Source organism: Pan troglodytes, chromosome 6 (assembly GCF_028858775.2).
Source record: "Pan troglodytes isolate AG18354 chromosome 6, NHGRI_mPanTro3-v2.0_pri, whole genome shotgun sequence".
Classification (NCBI taxonomy): domain Eukaryota; kingdom Metazoa; phylum Chordata; class Mammalia; order Primates; family Hominidae; genus Pan; species Pan troglodytes.
Window position 1 is genome coordinate 13,911,640 of NC_072404.2, and position 24,605 is coordinate 13,936,244.

Sequence of the window (24,605 nt, forward strand, 5' to 3'; positions counted from 1 at the left end):
CTTTTGAGCTCATGAGTTCAAGACCAGCCTGAGCAACATAGTAAGACTTCGTCTCTACAAAAAATACAGAAGTTAGCTGGGCATGGTGGTGTGTGCCTGTGGTCCGAGTTACTCAGGATGTTGAGACAGATGGATTGCTTAAGTCCAGGAGTTTGAGACTGCAGTGGACTATCTATGATCATGCCACTGCACTCCAGCCTGGGTGGCAGAGCAAGACCCTGACTCAAAAAAAAACTTAAAAACCATAGTGAGATATAATTAACACACACACACACACACACACACACACACACACACACACACACCAATGACTATTTAAAAGACGGATTAATTGCAAGCATTGGTTAGGATTTGGAGGACCTGGAACTCTCAGACATGTTTAGGAATATAAAGTGGTACAACCACTTTGGAAAACACTTTGCTAGTTTCTCAAAAAGGTAAACAGAAATTTAGCATACAACCCAACAATTTCATTCTTAAAAGTCTGTACAAGAAAAATGAAAACACATGTCTACATTGAGACTTATACACAAATGTTTATCGCAGCATCATTCAAACTTAATCCATAAATGTATGCATGTGCTTTGCTTCATCGACTATCATTTTCCTCTCCTTGGGCTTCCTTATTTCCTGAGACACAATAATAGTGAAATAGGCCAACTAATACTCCTACAGTGACCTCTTAAGTGTTCAAATGAATGAGAGAGTCATACCTCTCTCACATTCAGTCAAAAGCTAGGAATGATTAAGCTTAGTGAGGAAGGCAAGTAAAAAGCCAGTACAGACCAAAAACTAGGTCTCTTGCACCCAAATAACCAAGCTGTGGATGCGAAGGGAAAGGTCTTGAAGGAAATAAAAATTCTACTCAAACAAACACAAGAATGATAACAAAGCAAAACAGCATTATTGCTGATACGGAGAAAATTTGAGTGGACTAGATAAAAGATCAAACCAGCCACAACATTCCCTTAAGCCAAAGCTTAATCAGAGAAGGGCCCTAATTCTCTTCAATTCTGTGACAGCTGAGAGAGAAGAGGAAGCTGCAGAAGTAAAGTTTGAAGCCAGCAGACATCGGTTCTGAGGTTTAAGGAAAGAAGCCATATCTATAAAGTGCAAGGTGAAGAAGTACTAAGTGGTGATGTAGAAACTGCAGCAAGTGAACTGGAATACCTAGCTGAGATCATTGATGAAAGTGGCTACACTAACAGGTTTTCATTATAGACAAAACAGCTGTACTGTGGAATAAGATGTTGTCTAGGACTTTCATAGCTAGAGAGAAGTTGATGATGCCTGGCTTCAAAGCTTTAAAGGACAGGCTGACTCTCTTGTTAGGAGCTTGCTTTTTTTCTTTTTTTTTTTTTTTCGAGACAAGGTCTTGCTCTGTCACCCAGGCTGGAGTACAGTGGCATGATCATAGCTCACTGCAGCTGCAGCTGGGCTCAAGCAGTCTTCCTACCTGAGTATCCCAAGTAGCTGGTACTACAGGCATACACCACCACACCCAGCTAATTGTTTTTTATTTTTGTAGAGACAAGGTCTCATTATGTTGCCCAGACTGGTCTCGAACTCCTGGGCTCAAGCAGTCCTCCCGCCTCAGCCTCCCAAAGTGCTGGAATCACAAGTATGAGCCACCACACCCAGCTGCAGCTGATGATTTAAGCCAATGCTCATTTGCCATTCTGAAAATCCTGGGGATCTTAAAAATTATGCTATGTCTATTGTGCTTGTACTTTATAAAGTGGAAGAACAAAGCCTGGATGATATAGCACATCTATTTACAACATGGTTTACTGAATATTTTAAGCCCACTATGGGGACATGCTGCTCAAAAAAGGAAAAGATTCTTTTCAAAATATTACTGCTTATTGACACTTTGCCTGGTCACCCAAAAGCTCCGATGGGGATATTAAAAAAATTAATGTTTTCATGCCTGCTAACACAACATCCATTCTGTAGTCCATGAATCAAGGAGTAATTTCAATCTTCAATTCTTATTATTTAAGAAGTACATTTTGTAAGGCTTACAGGTACCATAGATAATGATTCCTCTGATGAATCTAGGCAGAGTAAATTGAAAACCTTCTGGAAAGGATTCACCATTCTAGATGCCATTAAGAACATTTGTGATTCATTGGAGGATTTCAAAATATCATTAACAGGAGCTTGGAAGAACTTGATTCCACCCTTAATGGATGACTTTGAGGGGTTCAAGACTAGAGTGGAGGAAGTCACTGCAGATGTGGTGGAAATAGCAAGAGAACTAGAATTAGAAGTGGAACATGGGCTGGGTGCAGTGGCTTATGCCTATAATCCCAACACTTTTAGGCTGAGATCACTTAAGCCCAGGAGTTTGAGACCGGGCAACATAGCAAGACCCTGTCTCTTTGAAAAATAGAAGTGGAACCGGAAGATGTGACTGATTTGCTGCAATCTGGTGATCAAATTTGCATGAATGAGGAATTGCTTCTTATGGATGAGCAAAGTAAGTGGTTTCTTAAGTTGGAATGTACTCCTGATGAAGAAGCTGTGAACATTGTTGAAATGATAACAAAAGATTTAGAATATTACATAAACCTAGTTGATAAAGAGTGGCAGGGTTTGAGAGGATTGACTCCAATTTTAAAAGAAGTCCTGCGAGTAAAATGCTATCAAACAGCATCACATGCTACAAAGAAATCTGGTATGAAAGGAAAAGTCAGTCAATTTGGCAAACTTCACTGTTACTTTAAGAAATTACCACAACTGCCTCTGCCTTCAGCAGCCGCCATCCTGATCAGTCAGCTAACATCTACGAGACAAGAGCTTCACCATAAAAAAGATTGTAACTTGCTGAAGACTCAGATGGTCATTAGCATTTTTTAGCAATAAAGTATTTTAAAATTAAGGTATGTATATTGTTTTTAGACACTACTATTGCACACTTACTAGACTACAGTATAATATAAACATAACTTTTATTTGCACTGGGAAACCAAAAAGTTCATGTGACTCACTTCATTGCTATATTTTTTATTTCTTGTGGTGGTCTGGAATCAAACCTGCAATATCTCAAAAGTATGCCTTCATTCAACAATGCTGTGGTAAAAAAAAAAAAAAGCAGCCATAGGCAGTATAGAGTAGGTTTGACTATGTTCCAGTAAAAGTTTATTTGCAAAAACATATGACAGGCTAGATATGGCCAGCAGAACATAGCTTGCCAATCCTTGCTAAGTAAAGTCAGATGAGTAAGACTACATGTTATATGATTATAGTTTTATCAAAATTCCAGAAAAGGCAAATCTATAGAAAGGAAAAAATGCCTATTATGGTTGCCTGTGACCAGAAAACTGATGATTGGCAATAAATAGAATGAAGGGAAATTTGGGGGGTGATGAAAAATTCCTAAAATTGGATTGTGATTCTTGTTGTATAAATCTGTAAATTGATTAAAACCTTATGAATTTTACTATTAAAATGGATGAAGTTAATGGAATGTAAATTATACTTCAATAAAACTGAAAAAAGGGAATAGGTATAAAAGACTAATGCGATTTTCATGATATTTCATGAAGATACTAAATTCTGTATAACAGGCTATAAAAATGAGAGTACATGGGTGAAGACTGAACATGAAAATAGGAAGAATAGTTGTAATAGATGTCAAGAATTATAATGTGAGAAAGTCATGAAAAATCAAAACTATTGTTGAAGCACTAAATTTTTTTTTTTTTTTTTGAGATGGAGTCTCGCTCTGTCACCCAGGCTGGAGTGCAGTGGCGCGATCTTGGCTCACTGCAAGCTCCGCCTCCCAGGTTCACACCATTCTCCTGCCTCAGCCTCCCGAGTAGCTGAGACTACAGGCACCTGCCACCATGCCTGGCTAATTTTTTTATATTTTTAGTAGAGGCAGGGTTTCACCGTGTTAGCCAGGATAGTCTTGATTTCCTGACCTCGCGATCCACCCGCGTCGGCCTCCCAAAGTGCTGGGATTACAGACATGAGCCACCGTGCCTGGCCAAGGCACTAAATATTTTTAAAAGTTACACACCACTAAAGCTCAGTGCTTTTTGAAATAATGTATCATCATCTTCCTTGACATAGGATCGAATTAAACAGTATTATATCCATTCCTTTTTGTACTTTTTTTTTTTTTTTTTTTTTGAGACAGGGTCTTGCCCTGTCACCAGGCTGGAGTGAAGTGGTGTGATGTCGGCTCACTGCGGCCTCGACCTCCTGGGTTCAAGTGATCCTTCTACCTCTCAGTCTGCTGAGTATCTGGGACTATAGGCATATGCCACCACACCTGGCTAATTTTTGTATTTTTTGTAGAGACAATTTTTCGGCATGTTGCCCAGGCTGGTCTCAATCTCCTGGGCTCAAGCAATCATCCAGCCTCTGCCTCTCAAAGTGCTAAAATTACAGGTGTGGGCCACTGTGCCCGGCACATCTATTCTTCATAATTCACATGTATACTCTCCCTATCAGATAATTTGCTTCAGGATTTCTGATTAAAATGTCAGTGAAAGCACTTGTATATAATTTGCCTCTACTTTGCTCCAAACCTGTAAGAATGCAATGTGAAAAAATTTAATCATAAGTAAATACATTTTATCTACATTTATGACAAGAAAAATCTCAACAGACCATAGAAATAGAAAAAAAAGTCTTGGTGATGAGTGGATGTTGATGCTTACAGTAAGTCCTCACTTAATGTTGTCAGTAGATTCTTGGAAACTATGACTTTAAAGGAAATGATGTATAATGAAACCACTTTTACCGTAGGCTAATGGACAGAAACAAGAATTAAGTCCTTATGGCATATTTCTGGTTATAAAAACATCACCAGACTTCTAGATAAAGACCAAAAAACTTGTAATATTAAACACTGAAATAACTGTGAGCTGGACGTAAATTTAAGAAAGAGTAATAAAAATAAGATATTATTTACCCAACTGTTCCAGTGTAGGGTCATGAGTGGCTGCAGTGTATCCTGGAAGGTTAGTGCACAGGATGAGAACCAACCCTGGACAGGATGCCATTCCTTCACAAGGCACACTTACAGATGCACCCACACTCACTCAGACTGGGACCATTTAGATACAGCAATATATTTGGGATGTGGGAGGAAACCAGAGTACCCAGAAAAAAGCCATGCAGACATGGGGAGAGATTGCAAACTCCACACAGTGGCCCCAGCTGGAATTGGTTGTTTTCAGTCAACAATATAATGAAAGGACCTATTGTACAGAAACCTAGGTAATCTTCATGGGAAAGAGAACCAAAAGTATTCTGCAAATGGCAGGAGATTGGAACTGGGCTCTCTGTATAAAAGTAGGGAACTGGGACCGTGTTTTAGGCAGTGCAACTATACCTGAAATACTATACCCGAAATAATTCCACCTGACACTGTTGGTATTTTCCTGTGACCCAATGAGGCAGTTATGCAAAAATAGGAATGTAACCCTATAATATATGTAGATGTGGCACCTGAATTAGAGCTCTACTTATGAGGGACCAAAGTTCCAGTCTTCTTTATGTTAGACCTACTCTGGAGCTGTGTAACTCCAGAGGTGTGAGTAACCATGCAACCACACAGCAGGCTGGAGTTCACAGAGGATAAAACTTCCACATAAGATGAACCTGCAAACAAATATCTTAGGAAACATGTTGCCATAAGAGACATCGGACATATTAAGTAGCCTCATTTACATCTGAGGAAATGAGAGTAAGAACCACAATTCCAAAAAAAAAAAAACCTTATAAATGTTTAAGATGTTCAAATGAAGTCATAATTCACTATGAGAATAGAAGTAAATAAGAACAGGTGGAATGAAAAGGGGCCACTTGCAAATCTTGTAACAAAATTTGATAAAATTAAATGAACTGTTGGATGGATTAAAGTCAAGTTGGCATAACGGAAGAGAGAATTCATGAATCAGAACTATCAGCTGGGAATTGAAATTGAAAGTTAGGATGAATCAAGTCCCGTAGAACATAGAACAAAGAGGTAAAGAGGTTTAAAACATGAAACAGAAGAGACATGGAAGATATAAACCAAAAATAAAATTCAGAGCCCTCCCTCAACCATCTGAGTGGACTCCCTCCTCTCGTCCAGGAACTGCAAGTTAACCTGAAAGACTGGTTCAGGCCATTATGGGAAGCAGGGGTGGACATGCCTCTTTATGCCCTCCTCCCTTTTGGAATTTGGGAAAAACTGACCAGCATTTAACATCAACACAGACCTTAAGTTTGATAAGAAACATTTACAGTCTATTCTCTCTGAAGCCTGCTATCTGGAGGCTTCTTCTGCATGATAAAAGTTTGGTTTCCATAACTTCTTATCGGAATCCAGACATTCCTTTCTATTGATAATAACTCAGCCATTTGCCAATCGGAAAATTTTTAAATCTACCTATAACCCAGAAGCCCCTGCCTCAAGTTGTCCTGCCTTTCTGGACTGAACCAATGTATATCTTAAATGTATTTGATTGATGCCTCATGTCTCCATAAAATGTATAAAACCAAGCTGTGCCCTAACCACCTTGGCCACATGTTCTCCTCAGGGCTGTGACATGGGCCATGGTCACTCATATTTGGCTCAGAATAAATACCTTCAAATACAGAGCTTGACTTTTTTTGTTGACAGAGATAACTGAGTTAGGAATTCCAGAATGTAAGAATAGTGCCAGGGAAGAGAAATTTCCCAAGGTTGAAAATTTGTTAGATTTGGAGATGGATGTGTGTCTTCAGATTGAAAAAGTTACCAGTTTCAATGAGGAGAAACAGAGAGGGGAAAAAAAAAAAACCACCTCTAAGTATAGCATAAAGGAACTGTAGATCAATAATACACACGTACACACACATTCTAGCAATTAGGGAAAAGCATATTACTTACAAAGAAATGACAACCAGGTTATCAACGCATTTATTAGAAATCACAGTTAATGCTCGTATACAATGAAGTTGTGACCATGTTAAGGAAATGAATCCAAGTGAAACATCATTTCCCTTTATGAAAAGATTGATTTTCCTCCAGTGCATTGTATTTACTAGAGATTTGCTAACCCAGCCTTTATTTAGATTATACACTTGTTTAATTTCTAAACAATTGTACGCATATACTTTTCCATTGGTTAGATTTGTGTTTCCCTGCTGAAATAACACAATAATTTTAAATTAATGTATAAAGCATTAAGTAGGGTTTAAGATGTCTGCTAAGGAAATAAGGATTTAATGAATACTTACCACTTTTTACAACAGTTAATTTGCACCCATTTAGTTGAGGTAAAAACAAAGACAAGAAGATGCTGAAGATAACTTTTTAGCATTCATTATCAGCCTTTGGTGACACTGCATTAGTTTATATAGTGTCAACATCTGCATTAACATCAAATGAGTAAGATTGTATGCTCAGTATTGTGTAAAGCATCTACAATTTCAAAAGAAACTTTAGATACAGTCTACTTCTTAAAGAGCTTAAGAGCTTAATTACATATTAGATAACACAACTAAGACTTTTAAGTGATAATCACAAAAGGACTTTAAATTAGCTCCCACTATCCTTATTCAGTGACAGAAGTTCTTCTGCCCATGATAGAAAATTAGAATCTGGTCACTCCTAAACTCCTGTGTTCCCTTTAAGTGAGTAAATGCTTTCTTATCTCTTATGATAATCAAAGCTTACATCTCTTTTTATGTTTACAGCTACTTCCCTTCTCCCAGAGTGTACTGCTGCTGGGTGACTTATCATGGGTGAAGGGATCCCAGGGGCTTCTTTTCTCTTTCTCGTTCATTTTTTCCCTAACTCAACAGTCTCTATTTCTGACCTCTGTGGAGTTGGAGCTTGGAAAAATGAGGGAAAAGGAAATGGAATAGAAATGTTCCTACTTGACTGCTACTGTCATAAGAGAGTTTTACTTTTTCTGGGCTTAACAGATTTTTAAAGTTGACTTTCTCTTACATTTTCATGGGTCTTTGGAGATCCCCTGTTCTGCACATCTCTTACCTACAGTTATTTCTGGGTTAGTGTATCTCTTACTCTCTCTTAGCCTCTAGAATTCTAGAAATAACCTTCAGCTTCTCAGCTGCTGAGCTCTATTTCCTCTTCTTGGTGGCCCTCTTAAGAAGGACCTAAAACAACCCTTCATGATGGTTCACACACTCAGATTTCCCAAATGGCTCCTGAGAAACTCTCACCAATTTTTTTGGGAGGTGGGGGGGTCTGTTTAATACAGGGAGTTTAGATTTATTCTAATGCAGCAGTAAATCTATATCATCCTACCTCTCACTCTTTTCAGAGTGTGGAGTGTGAGTCAAATACCAGTCCCCTTAATTATGGGGAACATACATGAGTCTTTCCAAGTTGTTCCATTAAAACTCCTCTCTTTTCATTTGAGGTAAAGCAGGAAGTATACTGTCTTAGGTATTAGATTTGATTTTATCCTACTTGGAACCTCATAAGGTAACCTGTTACTCTTTCATAGATGCTAGCAGAAGGTATAAGACTCCTGATTTAGAGACAGGTGACTTTATTATTCACAGCACAGCAAGTATCAAGAACATCAAATTTATGTCAATTCTCCTGGACCCCAAGTCCCATGGGGAAATGAGGAAGACTCAGATGGATCCTGTACATACAGTAGATCATATTATAGAAGAGGAACACTGAGCTTGGGTAATCTACTGCTTTTACAATAAGCAGTAAGCACATTTACCCTTTGTCCCAGAGGGAACGTAAGTAGAACTGTTATATTGTTGTTTTCTTTTTTTGTTTTTGTTTTTACTATTCTGATTTTTATAAACAAAAATTGAAAAAGATAGATTTACTATTCTTTAAGGCACTCAGTGGAAAGAAGAATAAAATCACATGTTGCTTCATTATTTCACCAGCAAGCCCTCTCATTAGTAGGTTATATTTTTTTTAGATGGAACCATCTGAAGGAGTAAAATAAATGATTAGGGATGTTTCTTGCTTCCAGTCAAAAGTGATTAATGAGTATTATTGATAGGGTCTCCTTTTTAAAGTAAGACTTCCCTTATACTTTAATAAAACTATAGTTTTACTGAGAGGGTACAGTCTGCCCTAACATTCTGTTCATTCTTGGTATTTTCAGTACATATTTGTAATGATATTAGGGAAGAACAATTGCAGTAATGGTTTTTCTGGACCTACAAGATAATAGTCTGAATATTTTATATTATCTCTTTGAAATCAAAGGAATTATGTTATAAACCTTTTAAAAATACATATATTATTTATCCAGTAAAGTCTCTGTCTAAATTAAATTGAATCATAAATATGTTTTATAATGCTTTCATTATCTTTTAAAAACCAGACCCAATAGGAACAGTTTTGAAGGTCACATAAATTGTTTATCAAAAAATATAGAAACTTACCAGTAAGTTAATATACAGCCATTTAATCGCTTCATTAAATTTTTGTTCATTATTATTTCAGTTTCACGGCTTGTAATATCTCCAGCATCAAGAAAGGAAGTTATGCAGTGGTTGAAATTATGAGCCAATAGTTATTTATTGGTAGTTGTTTATAGGTGAACATTCACACAGTATTCAGTAGCATCGCTAGGTAATAGAGGTTACAAATGAAAGCTGTAGAACTAGATTTGCCATTTATTAGCTGTTTCACATTGGGAAGGTACTTTGTTTTTGAGTTTTTCTCATCTGCAGTATAAATTTGAGGCATCAGATGGATTTGTGAACAGTGTTTTTAAATTTTAGTCTGGTATTAAAATGTCTCTTGACAAATATGGTTTATTAATAGTTGTAAATACATTTCTATATTAAAACTTATATGTATAAAAATTCTTCCAAAGCTAGCTGTATCTGTAGAGGTGAATTTGGGGGTTCGGGGGTGCGTGGTGTGTGGAATCTCTGTCTATTCCGGGATCAGTGGGTTTATGTGAAGTCTGCATGTAGGCAAGCATGTCTGTTTGTGGATGGATGTATACGGGTAGATGTGCTTACAGATGACCCTCCCTGTGTATATGTATTGTGCTTGCACGTATGTATTTTCTTTGTGCATGTTTGTGTGCATGTGTTGAATGAAGAGCAGTTTGTTCATCAGGGTTTGCTTGCTGACACTTTAAAGAAAAACAGGAAAACAACAGTGATTATTCATATTTGTAGGAAGGCAGAAGTTTAAAATTTTTATTTTTAGAAGTTTGAGATTTTTGTTGAGGGATATAATATATAAAATTTATATGTAGAGGGATATAATATATAAAATTTACTTTTAACTAGACTATAGACCTTTCTTTTGGGACATGTGATCTTTATAAACATTAAAGTTTGTCGTATACTTCCCATTTTATAAAGAAGAGATTAACAGCTTGAGATTCATGATTTTTCAAACTATATTTTCAGAAAAAGTACTTGAGTTAATATCTTCAGTGATTGTTTTAGGGAAGGAGTTATCTCGGTTCAGCCTTTGTCACCTTTTCCATTCCCATTTGTCTGTAATTTTTGTAAGATTTATCTCCTTGTGAGTTGTTAACTTCATTCTTCAGTCAGTATAGAATGGTGATGAAGAGAGCAGAATGTGGAATTCCACTTACTGAGTCCAAACACTTGTTTACCACTTAACAATGTGACTTTTAGCAGTATATTTTTTTAACCTTTCTACCTGTATTTCTTCACCTTTAAAATAATAATAATAGTACCTATCTCATGTGCTTTTGTTGAAAAATAAATGAGATAATTCATATAAAAGCAAGTAGCAGAGTGCCTTCTACAATGCTAGTACTCAGTAAATAATTAGATAGGCAAATTTTAATGATGCTTTTTTATTGTTAATTGACACAGTCATCAAACTGGCCTATAATTACTCTTAATAATTGCTGGAAAGAATATGTTATTAGGCAGAATGTGCATCATCAGAGCATTTTCAGCATGTTGAATTATAATTTGTTTAAAATTGTATTACTGGCATTTGGCAAAGGATAAATTTCTATTATAGGAATATCCCTTTACATAAAGAGGGTGTGTTCTAATGTCCATTGTTAGAAATGTCATTAGCAGAAATAGACATCATAGTTGTGTATTTGCAGAGGTCTTCTATTTTCCGGTAGCTCATTCCTCTTTGCCATGCAAGGCAGGAAGCATAGCTCCCCAGCCCTCCTGAATAATCAGCATGATTTCCTCTTCTGTTAGTACTATTTCCTACTAAGAACCTTAGAACCTAATTACAGCCTTGGGCATGTCATTCATTTCTGCATCCAGGTAACTGAATTAAGAATTTTTGCCTCATTTGAGTCAGGTTACTGCTTTCTGCTCTTCAGCTGTTACCTTGAGTGACTTAGTATTGAGGATATAAGCACTTCCCCCAGAAAATCTTCTGTGGTCAAGGCTACTATGTTAAAATAAAAGAACACCCTTCACCCCCAGCAATGGAAGGAGAGTTCCAGTTGTTTCACGTCTTAGTCATCATTTGGTTTTGTCATCTTTTAAGTTAAGTTTAGACCTTATGATGGGTGTTAATTTATATTTCCCTCATTAGAATGATGTTGAGCACCTTTTTTATGCATATTGACCATTTGGATATTCTCTTTGGCTAAGTACCTGTTCAAGTCTTTTGCCTACTATTAGACTTTTTCTTACTGCTTTGTAGGTGTTCTTTACATATTGTGGATATGAATTCTTTGTTGGATATATGTGTTGTAAATATATTTTCCCAGTGTATGATGTGCCTTTTTATTCTAATGGTATCTCTGTCTTCTTTTTCAAAGATGAAAAGAATTATAGCTATTACTTTTGGTTCCTGTTAAAAAGGATTTCAGCTTTAGTCACCTTGTCCTGGGCAGGTACTACCCTATAGGTCACCTTTGTGTGAATTAGATAAAAGCACCCCCTCTAAGTAGATGTAGCCCCATTAGCATAAGATTTTTTTTTAAAGGGCAGTGTCTTTTAGTGAAGGAAAAGGCTTCTTTCAGGTAGCCTGAGTATTCTGCTAAGGCTACACCTTGCTGAGTAGAGCTTGGTCTAGCCTGGATTTACCCCTCAGTCTGGTGCCTTAATGCTTGCTCAGCACTCAAACCGCAAACCAAAGATGGCACCCTAGGGCAGGTTATCTTTAAATATTCAGAGTTTCTAACTATTGAATACAAATTATTACAGTTTATGGATTGAATTTTCTTTTTTCAAAAGGTTGTTCTTAAGTTGTGGGGAGCTAACTTCCAAAATTAATTTCCTAGTTTTGAGTTGGTTATGGCTTAAAAGTTTAGTTATCAGTTAGATGTCTCACACCCAGGATATATTTGTCCCACTGAAACACTGTTCTGTGGAATCTTGGTTATAAACCAACATATAGTAGTGGGATAGAGAGACCTTAACCACTGTGTGTAATGGGTGGTCTTTCTGTAGCAAATATTGTTCAGCAGTCTGCCTTGGGGCAGGAGTGGCATACTTCCCACATTGTCCTAACATTAGAAATAAGAATTACTTCACTTTCCAGCTACCTCTGATGGTTGTGCTTGTATCGTGGTGCAGTGGTACCTGTGGATAAGAAGGATGAACTGAGGACACCAGGTCTCTTGCTAGTGATAATCTATAACATTTTTCCTGGTTTTAGGCTTGCTCCTTCTCTTTTTTTCTTCCCAAAGCCCCCAAATCCTGCTTCCTTTCTCACTGCCATCCCTTAGTCCTTTAAGTTAAGATTTCCCATTTCCCTGCTCTATGGTGGAATAGAATTCATTCTGAGAAAGATTTCTGTCTTCCTCAGTCCTTGAGGCAAAAGTGCACAACCAGTCTTTTGAGGATAAGGGTTTTGGTTTTGTATTATTTATTTATTTATTTATTTATTTATTCAAATGTTAACAGTAGTGGGGGAAATAATCAGGACAAAAATAGCAAGTAAACAGATGATGTTACTAAGTTTTCAAAAAATGTGTTTCTGGTTCTCAGATGTTAAGTAAGGCCAGTTTCTGTTTTTTCTTCATTTAATTGCATAAATGCTTTAATCTTCTCTTGGTGACTATGCTTATTACTCTCTCTATAGTTATTATTTATTCCTTGTGACCCAGGATCACTTACTCATTTCCTACCTTTTCATGGTTTTGTTTTGTTTTGTTTTGTTTTCGGTTTTTTTTTTTTTTTTTTTTTTTTTGAGACAGTCTCGCACTGTCGCCCAAGTTGGAGCGCAGTGGTGGGATCTTGGCTCACTGCAACCTCCCCCTCCCAGGTTCAAGCAATTCTTTTGCCTCAGCCTCCCAAGTAGCTGGGATTACAGGCCCACACCACCACGTCTGGCTAATTTTTGTATTTTTTTTTTTTTTTTTTTTAGCAGAGATGGGGTTTCGCCATGTTGGCCAGGCTGGTCTTGAACTGCTGATCCACCTGCCTCAGCCTCCCAGAGTGCTGGGATTACAGGTGTGAGCCACTGCACCCAGCTGACTTATTCCCTAACTAATGTTTTAAAACCTTGGAGCTAGTGTAGTTGGGACCCGTTTCAAGTTTAAATTAGGCATCTCACATTCTTCTTGACTAGAATTTGAAATATGCCAAGTATATAATATACATTTAGAAAGATGGACTTTTACCCTAATTCCCACGGGATTGTAAACAAGAGCATAACTATGTTATATTCCAAAGAAGGTCTGTCTTTGGAATTCACAGTACATGTGAAAAGCTATAGGATTATATTATTTAGGTTGGTAATCTAAGTGAAGTAAGGTTTGTAGCATAATGTAGGCTTTTTGCCTTCAGGGGTTTGTTAAGTTGGCTTAGAACAAAATTTTCTGGCTTATTTTGACATCTCAGAGGCCTTGAAAAAATAGATTGACTAATATTTATCAATTTTAAGATTTTATGTTTAAATATTTTTTTAATGAGTAAGTACAGATTATATTATTAATCTCCAGGCATTCTGAGCTCTTTCATATAAGCTCTTTGCAGTTTTGCTTTTATACCTCTGTCCTGATTAAATGAATTGTACAATTTGAAATCCTATTTCTTTTTTATCATAGAGAATTATCTGTCTTGAGTTATATTGATTACCTACAAATTTTGATTCATTTTCTTGTAAAAATTAATGTTCTCTGCAAGAAAATTATGTCAGTTCAATAGAGAGGAAGGCACACAAATATTCACATAATCTTATTTGTGTATCTTTTGCAAGCACATTTTATGAGAGATCCATAAGCTACATAGAGCTTTAAAAAACTTAAAAGGATCTAAAGATCTCACCATAAAAGAAAGGATATAAATTCTTCCTTGTTTGGGTGCTTTATTTTCTTCTATATTGTTTTCTCTTCTATTAACCACAGGTAAACATTAGTTTTCTCAGCGACCTATATACTTTTACCCTTGAGCATTTATAGGCTTTAATACTAATTTTCTATTGCCATGGTTATTCAAGGTAAATATTTAGATAATTTTGTAATACATTATATCTTTGTTGTATCTCTCTGGGCTCATAGTAGATGTTCAGGGAATAATTATTAATTGATTAACATCATCTTTTCTACAAGGAAAATAATACCAATATTAAATGACTACCCCCAATTTGTTAATGGTTTCCTTTAAAATACTCAGGATTTTTTTTACATCACCTAAAATATGTAAGTAGTTTAATGAATTCCAGGTCACATTATAGTAATGACTTTTCTGTGAAACCAGGGAAGTGTGGCCCTTCCTTTTAGGAGAATATACCCTAAATTATATTTGTTTTTAAAGGTTTTATGATTACAGAGTAATATATATAGTAATATATTAAATATTAATAAGTTACTAAATAGCTTTGATTCTCCACAACACCATGGGATTTACAATTTTAAAGTGTTTAGTAATTGGTAAAGCAGATCCATTTTGTTTATGTAGGACAGGAACTTAGAAACTAATGTGGTGCATATGTTTAGAGATCAGGTTTAACTTTAATCAGTAGGCATTTGAAATATTATTTTTCATCTTAAAAAAGGTTTTCAAAAAGGATATTTCTGGTGTTACAAAGGTAAAATCTGAAATAATCTGGGGAAATGTAGTTAGCATATTTACCAATAACACTATTCAAATTTGTAAAAGTGAAGCATTTGTAGCATATATTTACTTCTCATTTTTAATAATCTTAATCCTAAAAACTTGCAAGGGTAAATCATTGTGGTGAAATATTGTCTCTTCTTAGAAACTTGAAAATGTTTTAATCAGTACCCCAAAACTGAAGAAATAAATATAAAAATTTGGTATTCACTTTTATTCTCTTCTTACTTCTCTTTCCCTGTCCCCAAAGCAGATCGCCAAACTGAGGCAGCAACTACAACGCAGTAAACAGAGTAGTCGTCACAGTAAGGAGAAAGATCGCCAGTCACCTCTTCATGGCAACCATATAACAATCAGTCACACTCAGGTAGGCTAACTTCTTGTCCAGATTTGAATAATTACTTTTAGTTCATTAAGGAAGGGAATTCATCATTTCAGCATTTAAAAAAAACCCATAAATATTTAGCTCTACTAAATTACTAGTTTGTTAAATTGTTATAAAAAGATTGTTAGAAAGCAGCCGGGCGGCCGGCCTTGGTGGCTCACGCCTGTAATCCCAGCACTTTGGGAGGCCGAGGCGGGCGGATCACGAGGTCAGGAGATCAAGACCATCCTGGCTAACAGGGTGAAACCCTGTCTCTACTGAAAAAACACAAAAAAAATTAGCCGGGCGTGGTGCCGGGCGCCTGTAGTCCCAGCTACTCGGGAGGCTGAGGCAGCAGAATGGTATGAACCCAGGAGGCGGAGCTTGCAGTGAGCCAAGATTGCGCCGCTGCACTTCAGCCTGGGCGACAGAGCGAGACTCCGTCTCAAAAAAAAAAAAAAAAAAAAAAAAAAAAAAAAAAAAAAACCAGCCAGGGGCAGTGGCTCACTCCTGTAATCCTAGCACTTTGGGAGGCCAAGGCAGGTGGATCACTTGAGGTCAGGAGTTCGAAACCAGCCTGGCCAACATAGTGAAAACCCATCTCTACTAAAAATACAAAAAAATTAGCCAGACTGGTGGTGGGTTCCTGTAATCCCAGCTATTCGGAGGCTGAGGCAGGAGACTCACTTGAATCCGGGAGGCAGAGGTTGCAGTGAGCTGAAATCATGCCGCTGCACTCCAGCCTGGGTGACAGAGCGAGAATCCATCTCAATGGTTAGCCTTCTCTTAATAACAGATAAAACAGACGATGGTGGTGTCAAGGATGATACTGACCTGGATTGAAATCTTTACTTCCTTCATTTATTGAGCAACTATGCACATTATCTCATTTAATCTTCCTAACAGTTCCTTTACCCATCTTTCTCTGTGTCTCTATGTATCTTATCCCTATTTTACATATGAAGAAATTGAGGATTAACATTTTTATTTTCCCCTAGAAGTAAATACTAACATATCCCATGGAACAAAATAGTAGTGTAACAGAAGAAACCCAAGCAGTATATCAAAACAAACCCCAATTAGGGTTTGTTTCACAAAGATAAGGATGATTCAACATTGGGAAATGTGTTAATTTAGTTCATTGCATCAGAAAACCAAAGTAGAAAAGACAGTTGATTTTTTAGATGCTGAATTACACTTGATAAAAACTCAGTATCTTGTGATTAAAAGAATAAATAACCTCTTACTAAACTAAAAATAGGATATTTCATAATGTGACTAACTGCAAATACAGTAAGATCCTAACAAAATATTAGGAGCATAATTGTTAAAAAGTCAAGGGTGTCTATAATTATTGATATTATTTGCTAGTGATTTAGAGGTTCTAGAACAGGGCAGTAAGATAAAGAATTATCACTACTTACATATGATATTATATATTTAGAAAATCAAAGTGAATTAACTAAACTATTAAAACTAATGATAGGATAGCTAAAATGAAAAATACTGACAATACCAAGTGTTGATGAGGATGTGGAACAACCAGAACAGCCACACATTGCTGGTGGGAACACAAAAAGGTACAACTACTTTGGCAAACATTTTGTCATTTTCTTAAGAAGTTAAACATATGCTGACCGTTCAACCTAGAATTTTCACCCTTTGATATCAATCCATGAGAAATAAAAGCATATGTCCACACAAACACTTGTACATGAATCTTCTCAGAGGCGTTATTCATAATACTAAAAAAAAAAATGGAAATAGACAAACATCCGTCAAGTTGTGAGTGGATAAACACTTCATATATCCATGCATCCATGCAATACTGTAGGCAGTAAAATGGAAGGAACTACTGATACAGGGAATGACATGGTTGAATCTCAAAAACATCATGCTAAGTGAAAGAAATCAGGAGCAAAAGGCTACATACTGTATGATTTGTTATATTAAATTCTCAAAAAGGCAACATTATCGAAACAAAGTTTTAGGGATGTGGATTGACCACAGAGAGGCCCTAGGGAAATTTTTTGGATGATAGAGGGTTCTAAAAGTGACTATACTAACAAAGCTCAACAAACTGCATACTTAAAATGGGAGAATTTTATTGTATGCTGATTATACCTCATTAAAGCTGTAAAACAAACTGGCAAGTCTGAGGCATTTGAAGTGAAAATTCTTATATGCCTTCCTTTTTCTTCTTAATCTGATACAATTAACATATTGTTTGTTTCAAGCAGTTTTTCTCTAGGAGTCCAGTGCGCTTACACTAGATCACTTGACTGAACAAAGAATGCTTACACAATTGTTCAAATTTACATTGAATTTTTACCATGTGGTTATTCTTAAAAATTATTATCCTTTGCTATACATACTGGAATATTTGTAGGTGGAATATGAAGTCTAGAATGTACTTTAAAATATTCCAAAAACCAAAAAAACGTGTTCACATGAAACAAGTTGGTAAATGTTGATAATTTTTGAAGCTGGATTGTGTGTACCTGGGGGTTTATTGTGTTACTCTGTTGAATTATGTTTATGATTGGAATTTTCCATAATGAAAAGGGGAAAACTGAAACTAGATGACTAGATAAAGTATAAACATACCCAAATTCAGTTTCCTCTTATACTAGTAATGTTTCAAAATATGATGAAAAATACAAAATGCCTGGAATCAAACTTAAAAGAAATATGTAAACTATACATCTTTGAGAACATGAAATATAAGACACATAAATGGGCAGTCTTAACACATTAATAGATGGGAAGATTCAGTATTTTTCAAATAGCAATTTACCTGAAATTAATGTACAAATTGTTTTGCATTCCAGTGCAAATTTAAAAGGAATTGTTTTTATTACTTGAAAAATTGTCTTCAAAGGCCAGCAGGGCCCATTAATAGAAAAGAAAATTTGAAAAGACTTTTCCTACAAGATATGAAAATGTAATATAAAATTATAGCAATTAAGTGGCACTCTGCCTAGGGATTATCAGATAGTAGCTCCAGGAAATCAAATACAGAATCCATAAAGAAATGGTGGGGCAACTGGATTACTGTGTGGGGGAAATAATACTGAGACTTTACACCATACACAAAAATAAATCATGATAGGTTAAGTATTTAAATGTGAAAAACTGTAAAAATCCAGAAAGAAAAATATTTGATAAAAGTTGATTACCTATTTGATAAAATACAGTTAACTCTTCAACAACAATGGGGGTTGGGGCATTGACCCTCATGCAGTTGAAAATTTGTTTATAACTTTTGGGTTCCCAAAAACTTAACCTACTAACAGCGTACTGTTGCACAGAAGCCTTGCCGATAACGTAAAATAGTCGCTTAACATATTTTGTATGTTTCATGTATTATATACTATATTCTTTAATAAAGTAACCTAGAGAAAAGAAATGGTCATTAATAAAAGCATAAGGAAGAAAAAATATGTTCAGTGTTCATTAAGTGGAAGTGAATCATCATAAAGGTCTTCCTCCCCATTGTCTTCACTTTGAGTAGGCTGAGGAGGAGAAAAAAGAGGAGAGGTTGGTTTTGCTGTCTCAGGGTGGCAGAGGTGGAAGAAAATCTGTATGTAAGTCGACCCACACAGGTCAAACCCATGTTGTTCAAGGGTCAACAGTATTTGAAAAAATACTGATAGTAATATATGAAAAAGGGTTAAAACCTCAATATGATAAAAGTTCATGCATCAATAAGAGACAAAAGACACTGATGAGCAGCAACTCACAGTTGGCAAGAATACACCATTGTATGGGAAATATTATTAGTGTGCTAACCAATGATTAGCAGTCTACCTTATCACAGATCATGTATGTCAACTGGATTCAGTGTAAGATAGAGGTCATTTGTTTTAATTTTTACCTTATTAATCTTTATTTTTCTTATTTCTTTCTTGTTGTATAAATCCTTAAGTATCAAAAGGCTTGTCTTACACTTTTTCCTTAACAACTATTAGTGGTAGTTAATTTTTGAGAACTCCTGCCAAGGACTTTTGAAAACAGGCTTTAAATTGTTAAGTGAGTTGTTGAACTTAGCATAATACTGTTGCCACATTACTTAATAATCCAACAGATTTTCTGAAATAGTTGACAAGATGGAAATGCCAAATACTAGAAGGTAATTGTCACCATACAGAAAACAAACATCTTGTAAACATACTCATACAGAGCTATACAGTAGACTTACATGATATATTTAAGTTACGTGACTTCAACTATGCTGTTCCCGTGAAATAGAAAAAGGAAAACAATGTAAATAATGCAGAAGATTCTGCCATTCTACTGAACAAGTATATACATTATACAGGTATACCTTTATACTTACATAAAGGGATTTGAAAGGATTATTTTGGCTATGTAATTTTCATTTTACTTTCTTACTTCAGAACCTAAATTTCTATATGTGCACCTGAATTTTATTGTATTTGAAAGGTCAGAAATAACTCCGTTCATTGAGTTTCAATTTTAATATTTACCATACTCTTTAGTTCTTGATTGCTTTGACCACAAATAATTTGATACCACCTTTATCTTATCTCATAGGCTACTGGATCAAGGTCAGTTCCTATGCCACTGTCAAATATATCAGTGCCAAAATCATCTGTTTCACGTGTGCCCTGCAATGTAGAAGGAATAAGTCCTGAATTAGAAAAGGTATTCATTAAAGAAAATAATGGGAAGGAAGAAGTATCCAAGGTAAGGTTACATGGGATATTTGAATCCTTTTTTTCTCTGATATAACGAACTGTCTGAAAAGTACTTTCTTGGTAACAGCTTTGTTAAGATATAATTCACATACCATCCAGTTTACTCATTTAGTGTACAGTTCAGTGGTTTTTAACAGATTCAGAGTTATACAACTGTCACCACAATCAATTTTACAGCATTTTCATCACCCCAAAAAGAAACATTTTATCCTTTCACAGCGGTCTCTCATTTCCCTGTAATACTCTTGGCCCTAGGCAGTCACTAATCTGTTGATGGATTTTTTGCTGGTTGTTCTAGATGTTTCATATCAATGGAATCATACAACGTGGCCTTCTTAACTGGATTTTTTTTAACTTAGCATAGTGTTTTTAAGGTTCACCCATGTTTAGCCTGTTATCAGTGACTTCCTTTTTATGGCCAAATATTAATCAGTTAAATGGATTTTATTTATTCGGTCATCAATTAATGGAAATTTGGATTGTTTTACTTTTTGGCTATTGCGAATAATGTTTCTATAAACATTTGTATACAAGGTTTTGTGTGAACATACTGTTTGCATTTCTCTTGGGTATATACCTAGGGTTGGAATTGCTAACATGGTAACTCTATGTTTAACTTTTTGAGGAACTGCCAGACTCTTTTCCAAAGTGTCTGCATTGTTGTATATTCCTACCAGTGTATAAGAATTCCAATTTCTCTGCATCCTCACCAACACTTGTAATTATCTGTCCTTTTTTAATTATAGCAATCTTAGTGGATGTGAAGTGATATATCATTGTGGTGTTAATTTGCATTTCGTAATGGCTGAAGATGTTAAGCATCTTTTCATGTGCTAGTGGTCTTTTTTTTTTTTTTTTTTTGAGGTGGAGTCTTGCCCTTTCACCCAGGCTGGAGTGCAGTGGCGTGATCTCGGCTCACTGCAAGCTCCGCCTCCTGGGTTCACGCCATTCTCCTGCCTCAGCCTCCCGAGTAGCTGGGACTACAGGTGCTCGCCACCACACCCGGCTAATTTTTTTGTATTTTTAGTAGAGACGGGGTTTTGCCATGTTAGCCAGGATGGTCTGGATCTCCTGACCTCGTGATCCACCCACCTCGGCCTCCCAAAGTGCTGGGATTACAGGCGTGAGCCACTGCACCCATCCTTTAGTGGTCATTTGTATATCCTCATTGGAGAAATGTTTATTTAGATATTTTGCCCCATTTTAAAATTGGCAGTGAAATTGCTAGGTCATAGCATTTGTACATTTAAAATCTTGATGAATATTGCCAGAATTACCCTCCCAAAAGGTTGTACTATTTTACTCTCCTTCAACATTTCATGTTAAGTTTATAATTTTATATATATTACAACATCAAGGAACTCTTTGGACATCATGGCATCTCTGTTTACCATTGAACTCTTTTTTTTTTTTTTTTTTGAGACAGGGTCTCGTTCTGTTGCCTAGGCTGGAGTGCAATGGCACCATCTCGGCTCACTGTAACCTCCTCCTCCCAGGTTCAAGTGGTTCTCCCGCCTCAGCCTCCTGAGTAGCTGGGATTACAGGCACACACCACTATGCCCAGCTAATTTTTGTATTTTTAGTGGAGACAGGGTTTTACCATGTTGACCAGGCTGGTCTCGAACTGCTCACCTCAAGTGATCCGCCCACCTCGGCCTCCCAATGTGCTTGGATTACAGGCATGAGCCACTGCGCCCAGCCCATTAAACTGTTTTTTTTATACATTAAGTGAAGTTTAAGAACAGTCATGTAAAGATGTAAACTTTGGGTCTAATTTTTAGAGGATGAGATAATTCACATATTTGCTGATTCCTTAAAAACATCCTTAAAAAGCAAAACTATACTAAAATAAAAAACTTGGTAAAGTACTTCTGCTTTTAATAAGCCATACTTCAATTGTAGCCATATCAGAATTATTCTGGGATAACCTACAAACTTATAAGATAATTTTTAGAAGTTTTAGATTTATGATTAAGTGTACCTCAAAGTTTTAATTAAAATATCACCATGAACTGGCCAGTAGCCAAAAAAGGAAAATTGTCTGGTTAACTATGTCAGTATTCCAACATAGTTAACCAGACAATTTGTTCACTTTTTTTGTTTATAAAACAAACTGATAGATAATTAAAAATTATCTTTAGAGTAGAATAGTTATTGTTGTGAAGTTGGTATAGTTTTTGTTTAGCAGCATACTGTAGACAAATGAAGTTTTTAACTTTTAGGTTCAAGGGTACACGTGCAGGTTTCTTACATAGGTAAATTGTATGTCACTGGAATTTGGTGTACAGATTATTTCACCACCCAGGTAATAAGCATACTACCTGATAAGGTAGTTTTTCAGTCCTCACCCTACTCCCATCTTCTACCCTCAAGTAGGCCCTGATATCTGTTGTTCCCTTCTTTGTATCTATGTGTACTCAATGTTTAGTTTTCATTTGTAAGTGACAATGTATATAGTATTTGGTTTTCTGTTCCTGTGTTAGTTTACTTAGGATAATGGCCTTTAGCACCATCCATGTTGCTGCAAAGGACATGGTCTTACTCTTTTTATGGCTGCATAGTATTCCATGGCCACATTTTCTTTATCCAGTCTACCACTGATGGGCATTTAGGTTGATTCTGTATGTTTGTTATTGTAAACAGTGCTGTCATGAACATATGCATGCATGTGTCTTTATGGTAGAGCAATTTATATTTCTTTGGGTATATACTCAATAATGGGATTGCTGAGTTGAATGGTAATTCTGCTTTGAGTTGAGAAATCACCACAGTGCTTTCCACAGTGGCTAAACTTACTTACATTCCCACCAGCAGTGTATAAGCATTCCCTTTTCTCCACAAACTTGCCAACATCTGTTTTTTTGACTTTTTTGTTTTGTTTTTTTTTTTGTTAACGGAGTCTCGCTCTGTTGCCCAGGTTGGAGTGCAATGGCGTGATCTTGGCTTACTGCAACTTCTGCCTCCCAGGTCCAAGCGATTCTCCTGCCTCAGCCTCCCAAATGGCTGGGACTGCAGGTGCATGCTGCCATGCCCGACTAACTTTTTGTATTTTTTTTTCTAGTAGAGACAGGGTTTCATCGTGTTGGCCAGGCTGGTCTCGAACTCCTGAGCTCAGGCAATCCACCCACCTCAGCCTCCCAAAGTGCTAGGATTACAGGTGTGAGCCACCGCACCCAGCCTGTTTTTTGACTTTTTAATAACCATTCTAACTGATGTGAGATGGTATCTCATTGTGGTGTTGACTTGCATTTTTGTAATGTGGAGCATTTTTTCATATGCTTGTTGGCCACGTGTATATCTATCTTTCTTTTGAAAAGTGTCTGTGCATGTGATTTGCCTACCACTTTTCTTCTTTTTTTTTTTTTTTTTTTGAGACAGGGTCTTGCTCCATTGCCCAGGCTGGAGTATAGCGGCACAGTCATGGCTTACTGTGGCCTCAATCCCTCAGGCCCAAATGATCCTTCCACCTCAGCCTCCTGAGTAGCTGGGCCTACAGTCCTGTCCCACCACAGCCAGCTGATTTTTTTTTTAATTTTAGTACACGCAAGGTCTTGCTAATTTGCCCAGGCTTGCCTCAAACTCCAGAGCTCAAGAATCCTCTTGCCTTGGCCTCCCAAAGTGCTAGGATTATAATTACAGGCATGAGACATCATACCTGGCCATTTGCCCACTTTTTAATGGGATTCTTTGGTTTTTGCTTGTTCATTTGTTTTCATTTCTTAGATTCTGGATATTAGACCTTTGTCAGATGCATAGTTTGCAAACATTTTCTCCCCTTATGTAGGTTGTCTGTGTACTCTGTTGTTGAAACCTATTGTTGTGCAGAAGCTCTTTAGTTTAATTAGGTCCCATTTGTCAATTTTTGTTTTTGTTGCAGTTGCTTTTGGCATCTTTATTATGAAATCTTTGCCAGGTCCTGTGTCCAGAATGGTAATTCCTGGGTTATCTTCTGGTGTTTTTATAGTTTCAGGTTTTATATTTAAGTCTTTGATCCATCTTGAATTTATTTTTGTATATGGTGTGAGGAAGGTATCCAGTTTCAGTCTTCTGCATATGGCTAGCCAATTATCCCAGTGCCATTTATTGAATAGGGAGTACTTTCCCCATTGCTTATTTTTCTCGACTTTGTCAAAGAACAGATGGTTATAGGTGTGCAGTATTATTTCTGGGCTCTCTCTTCTGTTCCATTGGTCTATATGTCTGCTTTTGTACCAGTACCATGTTTTGGTTACTATGTCCTTGTAATATAGTATGAAGTCAGGTCATGTGATGCCTCTAGCTGTGTTCTTCTTGCCTAGGACTGCCTTGGCTGTTCAAGCTCCTTTTTGGTTCTATATGAATTTTAAAATAGATTTTTCTGATTCTGTGAGGAACATCATTGGAACTTTGATGGGAACAGCATTGAATCTGGAAATTGCTTTGGACAGTATGGCTTTTTATTTTATTTTTATTTTTTTGGAGACAGAGTCTTGCTGCTCTGTCGCCAGGCTGAAGTGCAGTGGCATGGTCTCGGCTCACTGCAACCTCCACCTCCCAGGTTCCAATGATTCCCC

At 36.5% G+C, this 24,605-nt stretch overlaps 1 protein-coding gene across 6 annotated transcripts in view; it reads left to right on the forward strand.

Moving 5' to 3' along the window:
- GLCCI1 (glucocorticoid induced 1) overlaps positions 1–24,605 on the forward strand; it is a 120,450-nt gene that overhangs the window by 71,581 nt on the left and 24,264 nt on the right. For 4 of the 6 annotated variants that reach the window (XM_009452643.5, XM_009452645.5, XM_054687380.2 and 1 more), the window contains 2 exons: positions 15,221–15,334; positions 19,889–20,041. In XM_009452643.5, the coding sequence (XP_009450918.3) occupies positions 15,221–15,334; positions 19,889–20,041 (267 nt within the window). Of the gene's footprint in view, positions 1–15,217; positions 15,335–19,888; positions 20,042–24,605 lie in introns of all 6 variants that reach the window. The other 2 variants (XM_518970.9, XM_009452644.5) reach the window with 1 other exon arrangement.